This window comes from Stigmatopora argus, chromosome 18 (genome assembly GCF_051989625.1).
Source record: "Stigmatopora argus isolate UIUO_Sarg chromosome 18, RoL_Sarg_1.0, whole genome shotgun sequence".
NCBI classification, from domain to species: Eukaryota; Metazoa; Chordata; class Actinopteri; order Syngnathiformes; family Syngnathidae; genus Stigmatopora; species Stigmatopora argus.
Window position 1 is genome coordinate 7412777 of NC_135404.1, and position 20105 is coordinate 7432881.

The 20105-nt window shown below is 39.4% G+C and overlaps 2 protein-coding genes and 1 long non-coding RNA gene across 25 annotated transcripts in view; 1 reads left to right on the top strand and 2 right to left on the bottom strand.

Moving 5' to 3' along the window:
• Nucleotides 1-26: 26 nt before the first annotated feature.
• Nucleotides 27-9186, bottom strand: fshr (follicle stimulating hormone receptor). Its single transcript, XM_077625485.1, has 14 exons — nt 7655-9186; nt 6774-6845; nt 6602-6676; nt 6216-6290; nt 6071-6145; nt 5888-5962; nt 5722-5802; nt 4870-4938; nt 4727-4801; nt 3762-3947; nt 3484-3701; nt 1996-2177; nt 1666-1857; nt 27-1008 (listed from the first exon to the last, which is right to left on the bottom strand). Exons 1-14 carry the CDS (start codon nt 7804-7806, stop codon nt 493-495), a joined length of 2043 nt encoding a protein of 680 aa, XP_077481611.1. The 5' UTR covers nt 7807-9186; the 3' UTR covers nt 27-492.
• Nucleotides 2649-19247, top strand: LOC144092568 (uncharacterized). The gene is made up of 9 exons (XR_013306079.1): nt 2649-2907; nt 3478-3687; nt 3776-3972; nt 6936-7022; nt 7657-7819; nt 10078-10169; nt 11126-11173; nt 16861-16994; nt 18773-19247. It is a non-coding gene; the product is annotated as an uncharacterized LOC144092568 (long non-coding RNA).
• Nucleotides 9335-20105, bottom strand: part of nrxn1a (neurexin 1a) — a 74533-nt gene continuing 63762 nt past the window's right edge. For 21 of the 23 annotated variants that reach the window (XM_077625460.1, XM_077625475.1, XM_077625473.1 and 18 more), the window contains 3 exons: nt 15094-15172; nt 13861-14149; nt 9335-13028 (listed from right to left, as the gene is read on the bottom strand). In XM_077625460.1, the coding sequence (XP_077481586.1) occupies nt 12962-13028; nt 13861-14149; nt 15094-15172 (435 nt within the window). In that variant the 3' untranslated portion in view covers nt 9335-12961. Of the gene's footprint in view, nt 14150-15093; nt 15173-20105 lie in introns of all 23 variants that reach the window. The other 2 variants (XM_077625484.1, XM_077625469.1) reach the window with 1 other exon arrangement.

Below are 20105 nucleotides of genomic sequence, written 5' to 3' on the forward strand. Positions count from 1 at the left end.
GCAGAATAACAGTGCTCAGTCATGTAGTTGGTTTTAAAAAAAGTATCTTTATTAAGGATATAAAAATGTAACAGAACAAATGAAGCCTTTTTTTGCTCAGGAATACTACTAGTAGAATAAATACTACTACTACTAGTAATAATTTGTGCCTGTGTTTATGTCACCGCATAGTTTGCTACATAGTTGCAAAATAGTTGTTTATCAAAATTGCAATCATAAAAGTGGAAGGACTTAAGGATGTCAACTTGTGCCTGTTGTTTGTTTTTTAGGATGTGCGAAGGGGGTGCAATAACTCAGAAGTCCAACCGAACCTGGCGAATGAATACTGTCAAACCTCCCAGGCAACATGAATGGGACATCTATTGCAGTCAATGGCAGGCAATGCATCCATGACATCAAAGCAGGTGCGTGGGTTTATAATGCGTTAAAATGGAAGTCGAGTCAGTAGTTTTGCCCCCTCCAAAATTCCATCAATCCACCGCCGTCACTCCGTCATCTGCCCCCACGCCCGGCCGCCATCAAGCCCGCGCCAAGGGGCTTGGGCAAGGCCCACGGCGGCTGCTGGCACGATGAGCTATCGGCACGGTAACCGTGGGCGCGTGCTCTGCATAGGCCGAAACGTGCGGCCAGCAGGACCAAGTCGCGGCGGAAGGCGCGTGTGAAAAAGGCGTAGAGGAAAGGGTTGGCGCAGGAGTTGATGGGGTAGAAGAGCACCAGGAGCAGTTTGGCGTCCGTCAGAGTGATTAGCGGTTGCTTGAGCGCCGCCGACACGGCGAAGAAGGAGATGGGTGCCATACACAGGAAGTCGGTGAACACCAGCACGGCCATGCGCTGCGCCACACGGGTGTCGGCGCGAGCCGGCGCGGCCGACGGGTGGCGCACCGCCAGGTAGATGCTCAAGTAGCAGGTGCACACGCAGGCAAAGGCCACAATGTTGAGTAGAAGCAAGGACACCACGTACGCTTGAGACCACGTCGACTCCACGTCCATTGGCAGGCAGATGCTCACCTGACAAGAGGGCGCACGATTATTCAGTCATTATTCATTGGACTGATTTTAAGAAGTAAAGAACATTAACAAGATGATGTTATAAAGTTACTACCGTAGGTTTGCAAGGCTGCTTTAACTCAATGGAACATTTTTCAGGTTTTTATGCAGAGCCGAACAAAATGCTGATCTTTTTGTCTCGTTACAGACTACGCTGTAGGGTTAGTGTGTTTTATAGCCTTAAATTTATTCATATTTTCTAGAGGGTTTTATTTTAAATACAGTATGTGATTTACACACCAATGAATTTCACTCTGACTTAAAGAGCAACAATATTCCTTTTGAATCCTTTGAACTCTTGTCGGTTTGACAACCATCCCCCTCTAAATCATTTTTTTGCCTAAAAGTTAAGCTAACAACTAGCATTCAACTGGCTAATTAGAGATTGTGACTCCAAACTGTAGCGGTTTCCTCATACTGACACTAGAAACCTATTCTGTAAAAGCACATTAAAATAATGTGAAGTCGTTAAAAATTATATTAAGGCTCTCTGGATTTTGCATATGTGACAACCAACCCTGTTCTCCCCCATATTAAAATGATTTTACACTATTGAAATGAATTGATTCATTAAAAAAAACAAAAAAAAAACAATACCACCAAAAATGAATGATTCACCTTGCTGTAGCTACTGACGCCCAGTACCGGCATGAGGGCGGCGAGGCTGGAGAAGATCCACCCGGCCGTCATGACGGCGCAAGCGTGCCTGAGACGGAACTTGCGGTCCAGACGCAGCGCGTGCGTGATGGTGTGCCAGCGTTCTAGCGTGATGGCCGTCAGCGTGTACACCGACAGCTCGCTGGAAAACACCTGATGTGCATGCCGTGAACTTAGTCCCCGGTGTCAACCCTCCCAGTTAACACGGATTGGACGTCCAGAGCCGTCAATGGCGGCTAAAAGCTAATTTGGCCCTTTGAATTTTTTTTTTTTTACTGTGTCTGCACTTACAGTGAAGAAGCCAGCGGCCTCGCATCCCAAGCCCGTCTGCCAGTCGATGGCGTGGTTGTGGTAGTGTCCCCGGGTCATCGTGTCCATGATGGCGATGACCAGCAGGTACACGCCCATACACAGGTCGGCGAACGCCAGGTGACACATGAGGAAGCGTGGCACTGTCAACTTGGACGCGCTGCCTGGACAGAGCAAATCAGGACATTTTTTGGACAAATTTAACAAGGTGTTTTGAGCTTTTTTTAAGGTTAAACTTTGTTTTTTATTCAGTACAACGTGGATGGGAGTGAAGGGGAATGCAGGTTTTTGTGGCTGTCAGGGCTATAATGGTTTGGGGATTAAAAAAATAGTTTAGCTTTAGTTCAGAATTTTTTTCTTGGATTTGCTAGAGACATGCACCAGTAGAAGAAAGGCGGAGGGTAGAGACCAGACAAGATGGATTGGACGTCTAGCGCCGTCAATGGCAGGTAGATTATGGGTTGATTCATTATCATATATTTTGATAGTCAATAAACTGTTTATATTAGGGGTTGATTAATTATCATATATTTTGATAGTCAATAAACTGTTTGTATTAGGGGTTGATTAATTATCATATATTTTGATAGTCAATAAACTGTTTATATTAGGGGTTGATTAATTATCATATATTTTGATAGTCAATAAACTGTTTATATTAGGGATTGGTTTTGTTATGTTTTTTTTCTCCACTGTGTGACGTGTGCATGTGATTAGGCATTGAGTCCACCTGTCTTTTCCCCGCCCCCTTAGTCCATTTCCTGCTTCCTGCCTCTCGCTTCTGTAACACAGGTGTTTGTGATTGGCTCGTCAACCCTTGTGTTTGTTAGTCTTTGTCGGATCGACTACGTTTGTTGTGACCATATTCCTGTGATCCTGGTTTCCCCACGTCAGGTTTGATTTTCTTATTTGATTGCAAAGTATTTGTTGTTTTATGAGAATCCTGCCATAGTCATTTAAGTATTTGTTAGTACGCTCCACTCCCTGCGTTTGGGTCGAACTACGCATTCACGACCCTGTTCAATCTAGTAAGAGCTTAACCCTTACAATGCTCCAAATGCTTTTAAATCCTCCAATAATATTTATTCATATAAACATGATTTCTATTAGCAGGGGAGGTTAGTATATTTTTCTTTTTCTTAACTCAAAGATTAATTTCACATATTAATAAAAAAAAACCCTAAATATTCCGTTTATTTATTCATGTATTTATGTACGTAGTAGTATTTATTTATTGACTTATTTATTTATTGTAGGAAAAGGAGAAATTGGTAAACGGTTTTCCTTTTCTGGATGAATTTAAAAACCAAAACTGGCCCTTCAATTTTAATTAAAACATTTAAATGCTAAACATTCTCTGATTTCTGGATCATGGAAATTTTGACATCCAGTGCATGCACATGACGCAACAGGCCCCCAGTCGTTCATTCTACTAATTTGTTTGGTGTCATCTGTTGGTTTTAGTGTTACCTAACAAAACCAGGAGCACCACCACGTTTCCCAGCAGAGCCAGCACGGACACCACCCAGATGAGGGCCCGCTGCGGGGCGTCGCCCATGATATCCTCGCAGAGATTGAAGGCGTCGGGGGCCGGGCTGCACACGGCCTCGTGGACCCCCAAGCAGTGATCCCGGCGGAATACGGGATCGTCGCGGAACTCCGGCTGCGAGCACAGTGGGTGCATGGAACTAGAAATCATGAAAAAAAGACTTATTACGAAAAATGGCAGATATGTATCGACCGCTTACCTGTTTCTGATCAGGGCTCGAATGACGCAGCAGTGCGAAGGGTACGTGACCGTGGCATTTTCCAGCCTGGCGAAGGCTTGTTGAGGAGGAAGCTTCTTCATGTGCGATGCTGATTTCGCGATGAGAACCTTAAGGCCACCCAGGATGGCGTCCGGCAGAGTGCTCAACGCCGTCCCCGAAATTTCGCTACAACACCAGAACACATTAGAAGGTAAAGACCCTTTCTTGCCAACTTGTTTTTATACATGCTACCAAATATGGCGGGGCTTTGAATTTGGCTGCTGAGGCGGAAATCCGCTGTCTTTCAGCACAATTTGCGATCGGTTAAAAAAAATGTGATATCTTAACACTTTTAAAAGTGCTAACAGTTTGTGTATTTCAGCAACACACATGAATGTCATGCCCATGATTTGGTTTCGCCGTTGTGGTGGTCCGACTCCAACCCCCAGGAGCGATTTTTGACAATTATCATCTATAATCGGTCCTAAAAAAATTACCTTAAAGGCACACTTTTTGGATTGAAAAAAATTCAAGGGACGCCACCCTTGGAAAATCTTTTAATTAAAAACTATGTTGCCTATATTAATAATAGTCATTGTCATCAATGTTTTATCAGCAGGAATCAAATAAACCAACAAAATAATTCCAAAATCCAAATGTTCACACTGACCTAATGTCACTAAAAGTTGATGTCTGCCTGAACAACTTCTGATTCGAGTGATGCAAAAATAAGTCATGTTTTTCATTGCATACATTTATGACTTTTCTCCAAATATGACTTAAATTACACAATTTGAAATAAAAAAACTGCATAAAATACGGGAAAAACGTATATAAGTTGACAGGTATGTTATAATGTGAAAAAGATGGCTGCCAGGCCTCTATCTCTCGCCGTCAACACCCTATTAAAAATTCCGGTTACTTTTTCCAGTCTAAATATGTTCTTTTGGATGAATCCCGCTTACAGTGTGACCAACTCACTGGAACCAGCGAAGGCGTTAGGATGGATGTGACTCAGTTGCCGGTTGGCCTTCAGAGACCTGAGAGAAATATCGTTATGATTCATTTCCTATTCCTCCAAATGTAGCGTTCTGCACTTGCGACTCACAATCTGTACATCCTGGTGCCGTTGAAAGCGTCGCTTGCCACCGTCTTGATGCCGTTCCTCACCAGATTTCTGTCACCGCAAACACAAGTCAAAACAATTCATTTTTTAATATTTCTTCATGTTTGTGTGCGCTCGCTCGTGCTTATTACAGCCCCCCCTCCAACTCCAACAAAAGCAAAGCTAATAAAAAAACAACAACGCTTGAATTATTGATAATATAGCTTTGATTTGAATATGATGCTTTCTAAATAGTGATGTAAAGGCGTAAATGATGAAGGAAAACATACATATTTAATATAAAACTAGTATATTAACAGAAATGACTTGTTGAAAATGCGTCAGGATTTGACATGAAAACAGCAAAAGGTAATCAGATTAATAATTAAACACAAAAAATATGAAAAATACATCAAAAGATGATAATGATCACAAATAATAATAAAATGTGTTCAGTGAAATGAAAACTAAACAGATCCTTCAACTACAGTAATCTGAATAGAAAAATTAAGTCTATACCAAAATTTGTAGTTGTAATTAAATGCTAAAAAATATCTCATTTTCTGAACCGCTTTATCCTCACTAGGGTCGCGAGGGGGTGCTGGAGCCTATCCCTGCTGACTTCGGGCACACCCTGAATTGATGGCTCAAAAATATAATATTTGAAAACACTAAATATAACATTTTTGACAATTATCTAAAATAGGTTAGTTTGAAATTATGATTATCATCAATAGTAATATTCATAAATAAATGAATAATTTGTACACTAACTACTACATCTAATAAGAATTTTATTATTGATGGCAGCGTGCAGATGACTGCAAAAAAAAAAAGATTTAAAACGTGTCTCACATGTCCCTGATGATTCGCGTGCAGACGCCGTTGAAAGCGTTGGCGGGCACTTCCTGTAGGCGGCTGTTGTCGTGCAGGTCGCTAGGCAACACACAATATATCGATTCAAGTTCACGCATTGCACGTGCGTGTGTAAATTGCGCATAATGTGTGTGTTCAATTTTACAGCATTAAGTAGTTAGAACTCGAGTGCAATTCGGAGAAATGCGGGAAGGTCGCGATCCCCGTGTTGGAGATCATTCTGAAAAAAATAGACATATTTTGTCACTATCCTCCCAGTTCAAATGGATTGGACGTCCGTCCATCAGTGTTCATGACAAACAACGCGTGTCTCGAATAACAAACTTACAGAAATTCTAGCTTTTTAAGATTCTTGAAGGCATTTCTGTGGATGAACGTCAGGTGTTTGGACGTGGCGATGGTCCTGGAAGATATTAGTAATTCATAGATACACATTTTTGGTGTTTTTTTATTTATTTTTAAAGACTACTCACAGGTGCGTGAGTTCAGGGAGATCTGAAAAAGCCAACTCTCCGATGTAGTCCAATGCGCCGTTTTGTGAGATGTAACTATAAGAAAGAAAGAACAATAATCATATAATGATCTTGGACAATGTAAAAATTCAGTAAATATAACTTATCCATTACTATTACAGTCCTGTATTCAGACAACCTCGTTTGGTCTCGACAGAGGTCGCGATGACGTAACCTCCGTGCTCATCTACAACTGCATGCATTTTTCTCACATGATTCTCAACTTCCTGTTTTGACTGAACTCTGGCGACCAGTCGCGCCTTTCAGAGTTCGTCACGTTCCGCCGCAAAGACCAAACACGGTGAATAACAGTCAAATCAATAACAATTGCTACAATCTTCACTTACACGTCTTTCAGATGAGGAAGGCCGGAGAAAGCTGAGGCGGAGATGCTTTTCAGCGCGTGGTTTTTCACAATTTTCCTACATTTTGGAAAAAAATAAGGACATTTAGTATGTTTAAGCCCCCCCCCCCAAAAAAAAAAACTAGATTTAATCTCTGGCGGGCATTTTAACTCACACTTTCCTCAGATTCTGAAGAACAGCAAATGCACCGGCACGGATTGTTCGGATTTTGGTCTTCTCTGCCTCCCTGTTGACACACAAATTTCTATGACCACTTGCGTGTATTTTGCGCGCAATCAGGGAGGTTTGTCCTTCAAGTTTTTTTTTTTTCCTGCAGGATCACACCTGTGTGAAGCCCATTTAACCTTGGAGAGAACACACACATGGCCAGCTGGGCAACTTGGAGCCAAATGTCAGCGTAAATGTATGCATTTCTATTTTTGTATATTTTAAGTGGCCAATAACAAAGCAAATGTTTTTAAGATATAAGCAAATTGTGATTTATTTGTATCTATTGATTTTATCACTCTGCTTTGAGTGAAAGTAAATCTCTAATATAGAATAAAAGTGGTGTAAAAATCATAAAAATGTAATAAAAAAGCTAAAATGAGAAATAAAAAACTCAAAAAAATTAGATTAATTTAATGAACTTAATAAAAAATACGACAAAACAAAATACCCAATGAAACATTTTAATTTAACAGATTAAATTATGTAATAACATATACACATAAACACACGCATAAGAAGTGCAATTTTTAAAACAATGTCAAATTATTATTAACAAATAAAAATGGCAAAACTTCTACTTAAATGTAATGTGAAGAAGAAAAAAAATAGTGCCAGCATTTTAGTTTAAAACTGAAGATAAAAAAGAGGCTAAGAAATGCAGCTGTACATCACATTTAAAATGTGATAAAATAATCCCAAAATTTAAATGTACAATAAATTCAGAATGAGTTTGACTTTTGGAATTCACTTCACTGAAACTTCAACCTAACACAAACAACAACAACAAAAAACTTTGATGAATATATACTTTCTATTATTACTCACAGGCATTGTGTATCATTGGCAATATTAGCGGGGATGTCGCTCTCTGACGCATGGACGACGTAACTCAACATCTCGGCTCGTTGGCAGCAACTCGTCATCTGGACCTTCACAATTATGACCACCATCATCGTCATCATCCTGAAGAGCATCATTCTCCAATTGTCGGTAAGTTTGTTTTTCTTCTCGTCTCGTCTGACGCCGCTAGGACATCTTGCACGAACGGCGAGTTGAGAATGAGGCAGGGTGGGAATCGCAAGGTTTTGCTGTTTGTGGGTGGGCTTTTTTTTTCTCCCTTTCCTCCCTCTTGAGACCCGACATCCACGTCAGCAGATGGATTACGCTTTCTGTCTGTTTTTTGTTTCTGTATGCTTTTCTAGATGTCGTTGTTTAGTATTGTTTTTATCACAGGCGTGTTTGAAACAGGGAGTAATAGGCAATGATGGTGTCTTTCTCAAGGTACACACACACTTAAGTAAAACCTTCATGGAAACATATTCATATTTGAAATTTGGCCAGCAAGTCAATCATGAGAAGACCCACAAAAAAGTGTCAAAAACATGTGCTGGAAAACACATAGAAATTCAGCAATTTTGCTTCAAAGCAGCCATTTCAATGTCATCATGGAAATACCTGGATACTTTTAAAATGTAGAAAATTAAGCCCCCAAATATAGTTTTACTTAGCGACATGAAATTTGGTCGACGTGTCTATCACGAGAACGCCCACAAAAAAATGCCGGAAAAACATAGTATGCTGTAAAACACACAGAAAGTCAGCCATTTTGCTTCCAAGACATTTCAGTGTACGTATTTGGTCAATTCCATCTTTTTGCAAAATTAAGCCCCTGGAAGCCATTTTTATTTCGCAACATATGTTTTGAAAATAATAATGCTAATAGTAGTATACTTATTCAAATTATTTATGAGTCAATCCCTCAAAAGATTCTCTTGAAAATGAAGTTATTGCCTTGCCTTTTTCATTTTCCCCTAAAAAAAACCAACTTGCCAATTAAATTTGTACATTTACTGCTTTATTTAAAAACAAAAAAAAATTGCAGTGCTAGTATTGGAAATGCGAGAATTTTCTAGCGGCAGTGATAAACCCGCCAGAGAACAATAAATGACTATTCATTTCAGCCATTATGTGCAACATTTCACAACCCGCTATAAAACACGACTTCCAAAAATTTAAGTACCTATTCAGATAGTGGCGCCTTGGCGGAGTTCCCACCAAACTGATTAGCGGGCTAGTTTAGCTTGGTGTTTATGGCACGTTGGGGATAGCAGAATTAAAAACTGGCCCGTTTGACGGCCATTTGTAGCAATAAAGTCGACAATAAAGACACCGTGTTGAGCTTTCATTGCGCCTGACAAAAATATTCTGTTTGCCACTGAGCGCGGAAGGACATTAAAATGCAAAGGCGCTCCCGACAAAAGGCAGACTCATAAAGATCATAAGAAAAAAATGTGCCGCAGTGCGTGCGTGAAGATATGATTAAAATGAGGAAAAATGTGCAAATGAAAACAATAAAAAGGTTCTAAAATTGCCACCATTGACGGTGAAACGTAATCCAGGCGAAATGTATTGGACGCCTTGCGCCGTCAATGAAGGTTAATAAAATATGAATAAACTATCACTTCAGATACTTTCACTCCGACTGAAACGGATTGGCAGCCTTGCTCACTTGGGTAATATTTTATTTACTCATTAATCTTCAAAAGTATTTTTAAAAAATAATAAATTTCCACTTTTTACGTTCGTCAAAGAACCGTAACAATAAAAATCAACGCAAGGTACTGTAGAAAAAGTGTACAGGTAGGAAATCATAGCATGGGCGATGGGAAGAAGAGAACATGAAGCGGGTCAAAGAAAGGAAAGACAAAATGGCGCACTCTCACTCGCTTCGTTTTCTGCCGGCATGCGTCACATGGAAGAACTGGAGAGGTCGCGTTATGGCACCGATTGACAAGTGAATATGGGGGTGCTGTGCCTTGACTTAAGAGGGCGACCTGACTTGAGAGTTTTGTTTGAATTGTCCGTTTTGACTGAAATTCTACTTTGGGTGCATCTTTCATTCAAATATAGATGCTGTGTTGAACACAGGGCTGCTACAAATAGTTTAATAGTACTCGAGTATAAATCATGTATTTTGACTAATGTCATACTGTTATGGTATTTGTGTTATTTTCCTGGGTATAAACAGATGTCAAATATTGGGGAAGAAAACGATATATTACAAAGTGAATCATTCTGTCTTCATTAATAAATACAAAAAAAAGGGTTTGGACATTTTTTAGGTAAACAATGTCCAATATCCTTAAGCTTTTTTAAGAAATTGTTGATAGATTTCATACAATGAGTCCCTGTTTTGCATCATTTTTTTTAAAGATACATGACTAATATTTATATTTGCAAACCCGCAGGGAAATAAAGATGGCTGAACACTTGGAATTTCAACTTTGATGGAAAACAACAACAACAAAGTCAAGCTGTAAATGTTTAAAGTGGACTTCAAGTAAGTCAATGGACTTTGACCTTATATATATTTCAATATGCGTAATATTTGGCTTGAGGATGCAAAACACCAAGCGTACTCTTTTTCAATTTCACACCAATCAGTTTACTCAGAAATTCAAGTTTGGCCCCAAAATGGATCATGCAAGTTAACCAGGTTAACAATATCAACTTGATCAAATGAGTTAGGAAGACTCAAAAGAAGAAAAGTGGACATTTTTGGAACCACGTCTACTCAAGTCATCGGCTGCCACCGACGGCTCTAAACGTCCAATCCCTTTTTGAAGCGGGAGGGCCGACAGCCAACTCCGCTGCCGATCCTCCCACTTCAAAGGGATTGGACGTCTACTCCTCATTTAAAAGTCACAGGGGAAGGATTAAAAGAGCCACATGATTGGACATCTATCATCGTCAATGGCAGCCACTAAACTCAAAAGTCAAGGCACTGCCACATATGTCATCCAGAAATGGAGCCTAAAAAAATGTTTTCTCCACTTGTTCCGTGGAGGCCATTTTGTCTCTTTGTGTTTCAAATCTAAGATGGCGGTGTCGGCGACATTTTCCGCCGTTTGCGCGGTACAAATCCAGAATTTCACGTGCAATGACAAACAACTCCCCGAACCGAAGAGTCAATCCTTCGTCCAAAAGTGCAGGTCCTCGTACGTCAAGCGTGTAGGTAGCACGTGAAATGTCTCCCGCGCTTTTCCCGTCCCCAAAATGGCCGCACCCTGATTTCCCGTGCCGTCCCGTCGCTTGGCTTGATGTGCTTTCTTCCTTGTCTTCGTCGCCCCGGAAGATTCTTGAAGGCCTTCGATCATCTTGTTGCTTTTGAGTTTTGGTGCTACACGCACATTTTCCGCGAATGCGTGCGCTTTTTGTCCTTAAAGGGAAAAAATGTCAGTCGTCCACTTGATGTTTTCTAAGAAAAAGCTGATTTTTATTCTTATTTTTTTCTAGGGCAATCCATTGTTTTTTGTGACAGCTAAACACTGAAGAATGAAAAAGGTGGGTTAAAAACATTTTATTCTTTCAAATGGTAGTTTCAGTGTATGTATTTTATAAGATGATTGAGATTGGTTTGTAGGAAAAATGCCTTTTTTGTTGCAAAATCCATCCATGTTTTAGAGCTGATTACTTAATAACGAAAAAGTTCAACAACATTTTTTGGGGAGGGGAGAAAAGGGAATTGATTCTTCTTAATGATCACTTCATTGTTTTTTCATCCAAGATGACTAAATTTGGTTTGTAGGAGAAATGGCTTGTTTTTGCAAAAACTACACGTTGCTGAACACAGCTGAATTATGAAAAAGGAAGAAAGCTTTTTTTTTCTGTGGTGGAAGAAAAGCGTAAACACTTTCAAAATGTAGATTCAGTGTTTATCATATTTGTACTTTGAACAGTTTCTTGTTAAAAATGTTTATACATGGTATTCCAATTTTTTTTTTACACCATTTCGAACACCAATCATTTTGACAATTTTGGTTCGGATTGACCTCAAATTTTCATTGCTTGTGTAGAAACGTTTTAAGTTTTGGTGTGTAACGTTTGACATTTCTATCTTTTCAGGTTAAGAAACGGCGACCATTTAAAAAGAAAAGGCATTTTGCGTGTTAGAGTATCGTCGGACTCAGTCACCCAAGACAATGCAGTGTGGCTTCACAAATTCTGCCAAGAAGGCACTAATTACAAAACTAATTAGTACTTGGTACCAAACATCTCAAGAAAATGGCTGGAATGTGTGTAGGTTTCCACACTTGCTCTTCTAACACTCTCCTAAAGTCATGAACCGACTCATTTTTTTGTATCCCTAGTAATAGGAGTGAGCCTATTCTTTCTAATGTAGATTGAGTGTCAATCATTTGAACATATTCAAAATGACTGGCAAGACTGTGGGTGGCGCTCCCCGCCTCTGGACACGACCATGCTGAGTAGGGAGGTGGCTTGCACACTTAGCCAAATTACTTGAACGCCCCCTTACGGAAAATACCTGGCCGGTCGAAGTTTAGTGGGTGTGTGGGTGGGCCCCTTGGCGCACACAGTAGAGTATGCGCCTACCACCGAGTGGAAGCCGGTTCGCGTCCCGCAGACGTACTCTTGGTGCCTCTCCCGCCTTCGGCGGGAGAGGCACCTGCGACATAAGATAAATTACCTTTTACTAAAAAAACCTAAAAATTTTTTTTTACATTTAATCATTACATCCAGATTTGTTAAAATACTTAGCCTAAAAAATCAAAACACTTAGCCAAATTATGACCATGCTGAGTGAGGGAGGTGGCTTGCACACTTAGTCAAATGAGTCGAGTTCCCTCTTACCGAAAATACTTGGCCGGTCGAAGTTTAGTGGGTGTGTGGGTGGGCCCCTTGGCGCACACAGTAGAGTATGCACCTACCACCGAGTGGAAGCCGGTTCGCGTCCCGCAGACGTACTCTTGGTGCCTCTCCCGCCTGCGGCGGGAGAGGCACCTGCGACATAAGAATAATTACCTTTTACTAAAAAAAACTTTAAAAAATAAAATTTACATTTAATCATTACATCACAATTTGTTAAAATAATTAACACACAAACCCTGCAGACGTACTCAGGGACACCTGCGACAAAAGACTTAATACCTTTTACTAAAACAAAACTTTAAACACTTAAATTTTACATCTCGGTCATTACACCAAAATTTGTTAAAATAATTAGCCTGCAAAATCAAAAGACACTGGCTATTAGACATTTTTGGTGCCAAATCTTAATTTGTTTTGTAGTTGGTGCCATTTCTGCAAAATGCTGCACTGTCTTGGGTGACCTCATCCAAGTGAGCATACTCTAACATGCAAAATGCCTTTTCCTTTGAAGTGAACGGCATTTCTTAACCTGAAAAGATAGAAATGCCAAAGGTTACACACAAAAATTAGACACATTTCTACACCAGCTATGAAAATTTTTAGGTCATTCCAACTCAAATTGTCAAAATGATTGGCCTACGAAATGGGGTCAAACATTTTGGAACACCCTGTATATGCCAATTCGTGTTAACATCGAGCAGAAAACGGGACAATCCAATTCTATTTTTTGTGTCTATAATTTTAGAACAACATTGAAATAAGTGATTGGGAGAAACGGGAGATTTCCCGTTTCAGAGCCGATTCCTAAAAGAACGGAAAACGCTAGACTCCATTTTTTGTATCCCTAGTAATAGGAGTGAGCCTATTCTTTCTAATGTAGATTGAAAAGATTCAAAATGACTGGCAAGCGTCCAACTCATTACCATGCCAAATGACTGCTAAAATCAGCCAACTGCCAGGAAAAATGAAAAGAAAAACTAGCCCAGATTTGGAACTTTAGTCCCAGAAAGTAGACGACTGACATTTGGAACGGCCAACTCGTCGCCCTTGCACGTTTGGCGCTTCTATCTCTGGAATGGTTTGTCGCGTTTCCCACAAGGAGCCCACTCTGGTCCTCCTCAGGCTCATGTTGTCCGTTGTCCCTCCGAAGCGGTCGGTCATTGTGTATGTTTGTGCTTGAATGCGTGTGCTATATCCAGTCCACGTGTCTGTCCGTGCGTGTGGCGTCGTGGTTGTCGGGGAGAATATACCTATTTATGTACACTGAGCCTTTAAGTTTGTTTGGAATATATATATAGCATATATATATATATATATATATGTATAGAGAGAGAGAGATATCTAAAGGTTAGACGTAATACTCCTTGTCCTTGTTCTTCTTGTTCTTGGAGATTTTGGTGATACCCAGCGGCTTGTCCTTGGCGCTGCCGTTGGGCTGCGTGGCCGAGTTGCTGATGTAGTTGCGGCTCTCGTCCACGTGGTACGAGCCCTCGTCGCGGTTGCGGTACTTGTACATGGCGTAGAGTAGGATGAGGATGCACAGGGCCGCCGCCGCCACGATGCCCACCACCATGCCCGTGGTGCTGCTGCTCTCGCGCACCACCTCCGATGGGCCGGGGAACACCTTCACTTCGGGGAGCGGGGGGCGAGCTGGGTGGGAGAAAAAGGGAAAAAAACATAAGAAAAATGCCAGGTGGGGGGTATTTGAATAGCTCCAGTTGGTTAGAGTACTAAATCCAGCTGTTTTCTTTAATTGGACATAAAAAAGTGCATCTAGCGATACAATTGGATCTTAATATTGCGTCTATTGTAAGTTTTGCATATCACTTTGGAAAAAAATGGATGATAAAGCACCGTATTTTCTGGACTATAAGGCGCAACTATAAATAATTTTCACATAAGCCAAAATCCAATGCACCTCATCTCTAGAACAATATTGGTTAATCATTGTATGAAATTCCCTATAGCACAGCTCCATCTAGTGCCTGTATAACTACATCCCCTACTACTATGACTACGACCCCCACCACTACTACTGCGCTTTATAATCCGGTGCAACAAAATTTAATATAAGCTAATCATTGAAGGTGTGCCTTATTAGTGTGTAAAATACGGCATATTTATGAGAAATGTATTTCAAAAACGTCATTCAGCAATAAAGTACATGTTTTATCTTTGTATCATTTTTTTCAGTAACTTAACTTCACTTTAGCAAGAAACAAAAGGTGCAAAAAATCTTTAAAAACATTGCAGGCAAAGGGAAGATAACAGAGGGGTTTCCAGCAGGTGTATACACCTTGCTGACAGATTTCCACCCATATTTTAGCGAAATGTTATCGTTCAATACCACCGTGTTAGCCGATGATTAAAAATGGCCAGTAAAAACGATTGGGGAGAAAAGAGGAAGGCAAAGCTTTAAATGAAGAGAACCAGCGAGATGTGTGGGCGGGACGGGCGTTAGGTAACGCTTGCAGGCGCAAATCGCGAAAAGGAAAGAGCTTGTGAATAATTCATTGTAGCGAAGCTAAAGAAAAAAATAAAGGAGACGTGGCGAACAGATCGGTGGTGTGTGTGTGTGTGTGTGTGTGTCTCACCTGAGCTGGGATCGCACGGGTCGATGTCTTCATCGTCGCTTGGACACTCCGCCGACGCCACCAGGATGTCGTCTGCTGACTGTTGAGAAAGGGTTAGCGTTAGCGGAGATTAAAATATTAATATTATTTTTTAATGGACCCTGGCTGTGGCTGCACAGGAAGTCATTACCGGCTCGTCTTGAGACCCTTCGGGGAGGGGGGGACGTGAGCATGCATGTTATTGCCCTCATAAAATTTTTGACAACTTTGATTAGTCGTTGACTAATTGCGACACAAATAACAGATGAAAATACCTTTTTAATTCAATTTATCAGGATAAATGAATGTAATCATTTTTACGACCACGCACAAACCCTGTTTTTTTTTTGGTTCCAAATTCTAAGTTGAGAGTCGACAACCTATTAGGGCGAAATATATCCGATCCATTTTTGGATCGGACGTCTAGCGCCGTCAATGGCCCTGACACATAATCATTGGCTGCCCCACTTGGAAACCCGGATCGATCCGACGGCCCTGCCGCAGTTACCATGGTGACGGCAACTCCGGTCTGCCGGAAAAACATGACGCGCCCATAAAATGAAACGATGAGCGTTGAGGGGACGCGGCGTGGAAAAACCAAGATTGGCCGGCGTGAGAAATGCGTGCGCTCGTGGCGGCGATGAATTAAAATTGGATTGTGATGCATTGCAGTAGATGTTGCCAGAGATAAAAAGCAGAAGAGTGAACAATAGATGGGACACTTAAATACAAATTGCAGTTCAAAAACATGTATTTTAATGCTTTGGGTGTTTAAATCCTTCCTTAGAATTTATTTAAATTGTCGACAAAATAGTCAATGGCATTTAGTGCAATTTTTAAAAATGTTTTGGTAAACAATACTGTTGTACGAACTAAAGCATAGATATGAAATATATTTTAATTAGTAAGGTTACAAATTTGGACCTGTTTTTGTATATTGCGGCAAAATGTTAGTTTGATGCAATTCTATGCAAGTTCTAATTTTTCAGATGCGCTACCTGAATTCACAGGTACAATTTCACCTTTATTATTATTACACACAGTCATTAAATGTCATACATATTTGTATTAAAAACCCAAATTCAGACAATCCAATAACTAAGTCTTGGTCAATTTTGTTTGCAAACTAGTTCCTCACCACTTGTACTAGTATTTTTCAACGGGTCATTTTTATATTATATATTATTTGGTGATTATTATTATATATTATTTTTTTAACTCCCTTGACTAGTTTTTTTGTAAATACACGATGTTTTATTAATAACTGGTGAAACGATGAAAAAAATAAAATCAACATGAATAAAATTGAAATACACTACTTTTAGCCCCCAATTAAAATAAATAAATATTTTCTTCATTGCCTGCCATTGGAAATGATAGATGCCCAATTCATTTCGACAAGGAGGTTTGGCAGCGAACATTCGCCAGTCAAAACAGATTATTTTATTTTATTTTAAAAGCAAATTTTGCGCCACGCTCTGGCCTAGAAGAAATACTTTTACCCCTTGGTTGCTTTTCCAACCACTTCTGCCCACTGAGTGTAAGAAAATCGGTCTATTCCGAGCAGCTGATCGGCGCCCAATCACAGAGCGACCTCCCTAAAATCCAAACAGCGAGACGAACCAAGTAAACAAATTGGAAGTAAATGTCTACCTGAGCGGCCGAACAGTGCCAGCGGCCGTCCAATCCTCCCTGCCCGACTTCGCACATGATCTCTGCACTTTTTGTTTCCTCCCTTCTTTCCCCCAGGGGATTGGTCGCCACGAAAGAAATCAAGGGCCCGTCTCCATCGCTCCCGCACGCGAGCGACAGGAGGTCTGAGCGAAAAGGAGCGTTCCGACGGCGGCTGGAGAGCAAACGAGCGAGCTCTACTACTGCAGATGGTGAGATAGGAACATGCAACCAATCGGGGGGGTTCTCTGACACTAGGTGGTGGAGGGAGGGGCTAGAGGAGGGTGACGGATGCTAAAAAAAACATGGAAAGTGAAAAGTAAGCAAGGATGGAAAGTAGATTCAGAAGATGGTGGCCAATCTGGAAACGTGTTCGTTCGTTAAGACGTATAAAATCGGCGTATCGCTGCATGATATGAATTGATAAGACGCAAATCGCAATACAAGGTTTATCTTCCAATATATCACAGGTGTCAAAGTGGCGGCCCGGGGGCCAAATCTGGCCCGCCGCGTCATTTTGTGCGGCCCGAGAAAGTAAATCATGACTTTCTGTTTTAGGATCAAATTAAAATGAAGAGTATAGATGTATATTAAATTTCCTGATTCTCCCCCTTTTAAATCAATAATTGTAATTTTTTAATCAATTTTTTCTGTGTTTTTAGTTCAAAAATCATTTTGTAAAATCTAAAAATATATATAAAAAAAGCTAAAATAAACGTTGTTTTTGATTTATAAAAAAGTGAATATTCAGGGATTTTAATCCATTTATTAAAAAAATGTAAATATTATATCTAAAATAGTCTGGCCCACATAAAATGGAGTTGACGTTAATGCGGCCCGCGAACCAACCGGAGTTGGATGTACATTACATTTCCTGATTTTCCCCTTTTTAAAATCAATTATTGCAGTAATTTCAATCCAATTTAATTTTTTTTGTGTTTTTAGTTCAAAGCGCATTTTGTAAGATCTAAAAATAAATATATAGATATTTTCCGTTTTCCACTTTAATATTGAACATAATTAAAAAATATATTTTGTTTCCATTTGAAATGAAAAACATGATTAAAAGATATTTTCCGTTTTCCACTTTAATATTGAACATAATTAAAAAATATATTTTGTTTCCATTTGAAATGAAAAACATGATTAAAAGAAATTTTCCATTACCAAGAAAAAAAAGCTCTAATAAACATTGGTTTAGATCTATAAAGACTGACTATTTAGGGCTTTTGATCCAGTTCTTTTAATCGAATTAAAAAAAAAAGAAATCTAAATATTAGATCTAAAATGGTCCGGCCCACATGAAATGGAGTTGACGTTAATGCGGTCCGCAAACCAACCCGAGTTTGACACCCCTGCAATATATCGTGGAAATATCTTAATATTAGTGCATTATTTAAGAAATTCTGCTCAAAGATGCCATCTTAACATGTGATGTTAACCAATACCTGTCAACTTTATACATTTTTAGATCATTTCATTGTGTACGCCGTATAACAACTTTTGTACGGGATTTTTTTAAAGTATGTTTGTTGTAAAACCGATTTAAAAGTCCAACTAATATTGAATAGAATCCGTCAAAACAATTCATCGGCAAGTCTTGGAACATAATCGCGATAAAGCGAGGTTTTACTGTAAAACACATTTTAACGGGATTGCTGTAAACGGCCCAGCTAAATGCCTATAACTAACTAGCTTTAAGTCACACTTTTTTTTCATAGTTTGGCTTGGCCTGCAACATTGTTTTGGACTTTGTGAACACCGTGCTGTCCACGGCAGCCAACGATTCGACATCAGCATTGGATGTCCTAGCGTATGCAAATTTGCAGGCATCATCGGCCCGCGTGCGAGTGAGCCTGGAGCATCGCCACCCCGACGAGCGCCTCTCGCCATGCATAATTAATCGGCTTCTCATCCATCGCACAATAGAAAATAGACAAAAAAAGCCGTCTGTAAACGCTCTCACGTCCAATTTTTTTCTCCCATGCAGATGGCACTCGTCGCGATGCAAGGACGGCGCAGTTGCACTCGCTCCACCTGTGCGTGGTCGCTAGGCAACAAACGCCAGAGCTTCCGCAGCACGGGGAGCGTCTGACCCACTTCTCGTGGCCCCTCCCCGCCGAGCGTTCCCGCATTTCGGCGGGGAAAGTCAAGTTCAAAACGCGGGGATTGACCGACGGCGCCGCTGTCCATTATTGATGCCCGCGGCGCCCATCGTTGTATTATTTATGGGGGAAGAAAAATAGCGAGGCGCCGCGAAGAAGACGGCGGGGCAATGAAGGGGAAAGCAGCAGGTAACGAGGCTCGCTATCGCCATGGCAACTTGCGAAGAATTTCACTCAGTGCAGCAGTTGGAGCGATCGGACAAAGCTAATCGCATTTTGCCATCGAGATTTATAATTTGGAATTTTGAGGAATAAATTTAAAAGTGCCATAATTATCATTTGTTCCATTCAATGATCCCTTGTGTATCTTTTGTTAGAAATGTGCTAATATTTTTAAAACATTTTTATTTATATAAAAATATATATTTGATATTAATTCATTATTTAAGATTTGTATATTATTTAAAGAAATATTTTGTGTATTGCTTTTGTTAGAAATGTGTTAATATTTGTAAAATATATTTTATTTATTTATATAAAAATATATTTAATATTAGTTCATAATTTAAGATTTGTATATTATTTAAAGAAATATTTTATGTTTATTGCTTTTGTTAGAAATCTGTTAATATTTTGAAAATATATTTTATTTATTTATATAAAAATCTATATTTAATATTAGTTCATTATTTAAGATTTGTATATTATTTAAAGAAATATTTCATGTTTATTGCTTTTGTTAGAAATGTGTTAATATTTTAAAATTTATTTTATTTATTGATATAAAAATATATATTTGATATTAATTCATTAATATTTGTAAAATATATTTTATATATTTATATAAAAATATATTTAATATTAGTTCATTATTTAAGATTTGTATATTATTTTAAGAAATGTTTTACAGTCAAATTTTGATAATATTTTAAAATATTGTGTATTTTAGTTTGTTTTTGTTTATACCTGCTCAGAGAATTTTTGAAAATTGTGCCTCCTAACCCCAAATAATTAATAAAATAAGCCAAACTGCTATTTAGGAGGTCAGTTATCTTTTTGTTTTGCAATGGAATTAGCGGAATTGGAATTGTAAATTATTATCGGAATGGATAACATTTTTGCAGATTTTTCTTTTTCCTTGAAAAATATATGTCCTGCTCATCTAAAGCTACATGAAAAAAATTATTGGTAAATATTTCCGATCAAAACCTGCGTGAT

Bases quoted from the DNA above. Each gene is read 5' to 3' on its own strand.
- fshr (XM_077625485.1), bottom strand. From the start codon at position 7,806: ATGATGCTCTTCAGGATGATGACGATGATGGTGGTCATAATTGTGAAG. The intron at 6,846-7,654 runs GTGAGTAATAAT...GTGTGTCAACAG, and splicing joins GCCAATGATACACAATGCCT to GGAGGCAGAGAAGACCAAAA. The intron at 5,803-5,887 runs GTAAAATTGAAC...TGTGTTGCCTAG, and splicing joins AGTTCTAACTACTTAATGCT to CGACCTGCACGACAACAGCC.